The sequence below is a fragment of the Penaeus vannamei genome, chromosome 9 (assembly GCF_042767895.1).
Source record: "Penaeus vannamei isolate JL-2024 chromosome 9, ASM4276789v1, whole genome shotgun sequence".
NCBI classification, from domain to species: domain Eukaryota; kingdom Metazoa; phylum Arthropoda; class Malacostraca; order Decapoda; family Penaeidae; genus Penaeus; species Penaeus vannamei.
The window spans coordinates 8,482,202-8,484,701 of record NC_091557.1 but is presented as its reverse complement, the minus strand read 5'-3'; the positions used below and the strand labels follow the sequence as shown (position 1 = coordinate 8,484,701).

Below are 2,500 nucleotides of genomic sequence, written 5' to 3'. Positions count from 1 at the left end.
CGTTGCCGTCACGTCGGACGACACCAGCCGGAAGGTCTGTAAAGCGAGCGGGAAATACCCATTATTTTATTTAGGAATGTATTGATCCAAAAAAGAAATAGAGTTTTTTATTATTATTCTAATATATGTGTTGTAAATCATTAGGTGGTAATGGACGTGCATGACTTCATGGGTGGAGACGTGAAGGTGAAAGTGGTGGGCGAGAAGGACCTCGTGGTGGAGGGAAGTGTGGAGAAGAAAGAGGGAGGCTCCTCAGTGGCCTCGCACTCCTTCAGACGCCGCTTCTCCTTGCCTCGTCTCACTGACTTGTCAGCCATTGACTCTGTCATGTCATCTGATGGCATCCTCACCATTACATCGCCGAAAATAGTGAGTGATTTCTTTATCTCATGAAAGCCGATGTTTGGATTTCCGTGCGACATAGAATTGAAATATCCGCCATATTCTCAACATCTTACAGTGCGTCCTTGTTTCACAGGAGAACGAAGCGCAGCACAAGACCACCATCATCCCCATTCAGATGGAGGAAACTCAAGATAAGAAGGTCAGTGAAGGAACTTCGTCAGAGTCCTTTAAATGTGAACAGTGTAGCCAAACGCAGACCTCTGTCAATGGAGGCAAACAGGGAGTAAGTGTTCCCATCAAGAACTACGACCAACCTTCGGAGGCCAACAAATCACAGCCCAAACAGACTCAGATAACGCAAGAATCTGTTCCGTCATCGTCATCCTCCAGACTGATTCCCATTGAAATCGAGGCAAATGAGGCCAATGTTAACGCAAGCGCAAATACAGCTCGCTTGAGTCAGACGCCGTCATCGGACTTCCAGTTGAAATCCTCAGAGAACGACAAGATGTTCCACATGGATCCGTTCCCTGGACACTTCTTCCCCATCACAAGGCGAGGGCTCTTCTTCAGCGACTCCTTCTTCCAAGACTCGTGGAACGACTTCCAGAAAGCCGTGAGGGAGGTGTTAGCGAGGTGGGGAGACCAGTCATCGCTGCTCGACGACCTCACCAGTTACAGGAACCTTCGAAGTCGCGATCTCCGAGAAGATACTCAGGCTGTCACGTCCTCGGAGGACGAACATCAGCACAAGGTACATATTTGGTCCTTATTCTAAACAGAAGTGTTTACGAAAACCATATAAGCATAGGAATATAATGTTTAGGATGTACATCAACGTCGTGCTTCCTTTTCAGTTTGTAATTGATGTCCACGATTTCATGGACGGCGGAGAGATCAACGTGAAAGCTGTCAACGACCGAGAACTGGTCGTTTCAGGCCACACGGACAAGAAGGAGGGCGGCGCCAAGTCCAGCAAGCGGTTCCTGCGACGCTTCGTTGTTCCTGGAGACATTCAGCTTGATGCCGTTACTTCGGTCATGTCTTCCGATGGCGTGCTCACTGTTTCTGCTCCGAAGAAGGTGAGTTGCACTTCAAAATGTATCAACGCGTGATTCCAAGGTCTTTATTATGTGTAGATTCATTTATCGAAATATGTGCTAACCTCCTCTCCTCCATCAGCACTCGACACTCCAAATAGAGGAGGTCTTTTCGCCCATAAGCATCGACGGAAGTGAGAAGAAGCTGCCCAGCCCAGGCGCGACCAAAGACAACTCCCACGCTGCACTTCAGAATAGCCAAGGAAGTCCTATGGCACCTTGGACCAAGTCGCCAGGAGCCACGGCGGCTCCAACTTGCCAACAGACATCCACAAATCAAACTTCAAATCCTCTAAACGTAAGAAGTTTATATCTGCTTATTTGCATTGTTCATAGAGCAAATCAATTTGTTCTTCCTTTCCCATAAAATGAATAAACCAATGAAAATAGATATAAGTTAATAGAAAGAAAATATTACAAAATAAAAGTAAAAGTACAAAATCAAAAAGCATAAAGAAAGATTTGCTGTTGTTTAATATCAGCATACACTTCGTCATCTATTCGATTCCAACCACCAACAGAAAGAAGACCCATACGTCCTCGTGACTGCAGTTCCCGCGAGAGTCGAAGCGGTGCCCGATTCAGCAGAGACCCCAAAGCCCTCTTCCTCCTCAGCTCCTTCGAAAAGCGCGTCTGTGAAGCCCAAAGCCTTCGACAGAAAGGGGAGGGAAGGCAACGAAGAAGAGGAGAAGGTCGACTATAAAGCGGCGCTCAAGCCAAGAACCGCAGGAGGGAAATTCCCAATCAAGATCAGCGGGACGGTGATCGGCAGTGACTCAGCTAAAGAAGAATGAGAGAAAATGGATAATTGGAATGAATGTGAGGTCGCACATGCAGAATTATGTAGTCGTGAACTCTTATTATTACTGTTTGTATGTTATTCACGTTCGCACATGCAGAATTATATAGTTACAAGCTTTTATTGTTATTGTTTGTATGTTATGGACGTTACTGTTGTTGCCTGTCTATTCTTCTCGTTATTATTACTGATTGTATAATATTCCACGCTTCTCTAAGCAAGTATTCCTTACTGAATTAGACACGGTTTAGAATAC

The 2,500-nt window shown here is 45.8% G+C and overlaps 1 protein-coding gene across 1 annotated transcript in view; it reads left to right on the top strand.

Annotated features, from left to right (window-relative positions):
- The window catches only part of LOC113801852 (uncharacterized), a 2,953-nt gene that overhangs the window by 385 nt on the left and 68 nt on the right, over positions 1-2,500 (top strand). Inside the window, exons 1-6 of the mRNA XM_027352282.2 lie at positions 1-34; positions 145-369; positions 479-1,099; positions 1,203-1,427; positions 1,528-1,743; positions 1,967-2,500. The exon at positions 1-34 is cut by the window's left edge and continues 385 nt beyond it; the exon at positions 1,967-2,500 is cut by the window's right edge and continues 68 nt beyond it. Coding sequence (XP_027208083.2) covers positions 1-34; positions 145-369; positions 479-1,099; positions 1,203-1,427; positions 1,528-1,743; positions 1,967-2,239 — 1,594 coding nt within the window. The 3' untranslated portion in view covers positions 2,240-2,500. The remainder of the gene's footprint in view (positions 35-144; positions 370-478; positions 1,100-1,202; positions 1,428-1,527; positions 1,744-1,966) is intronic.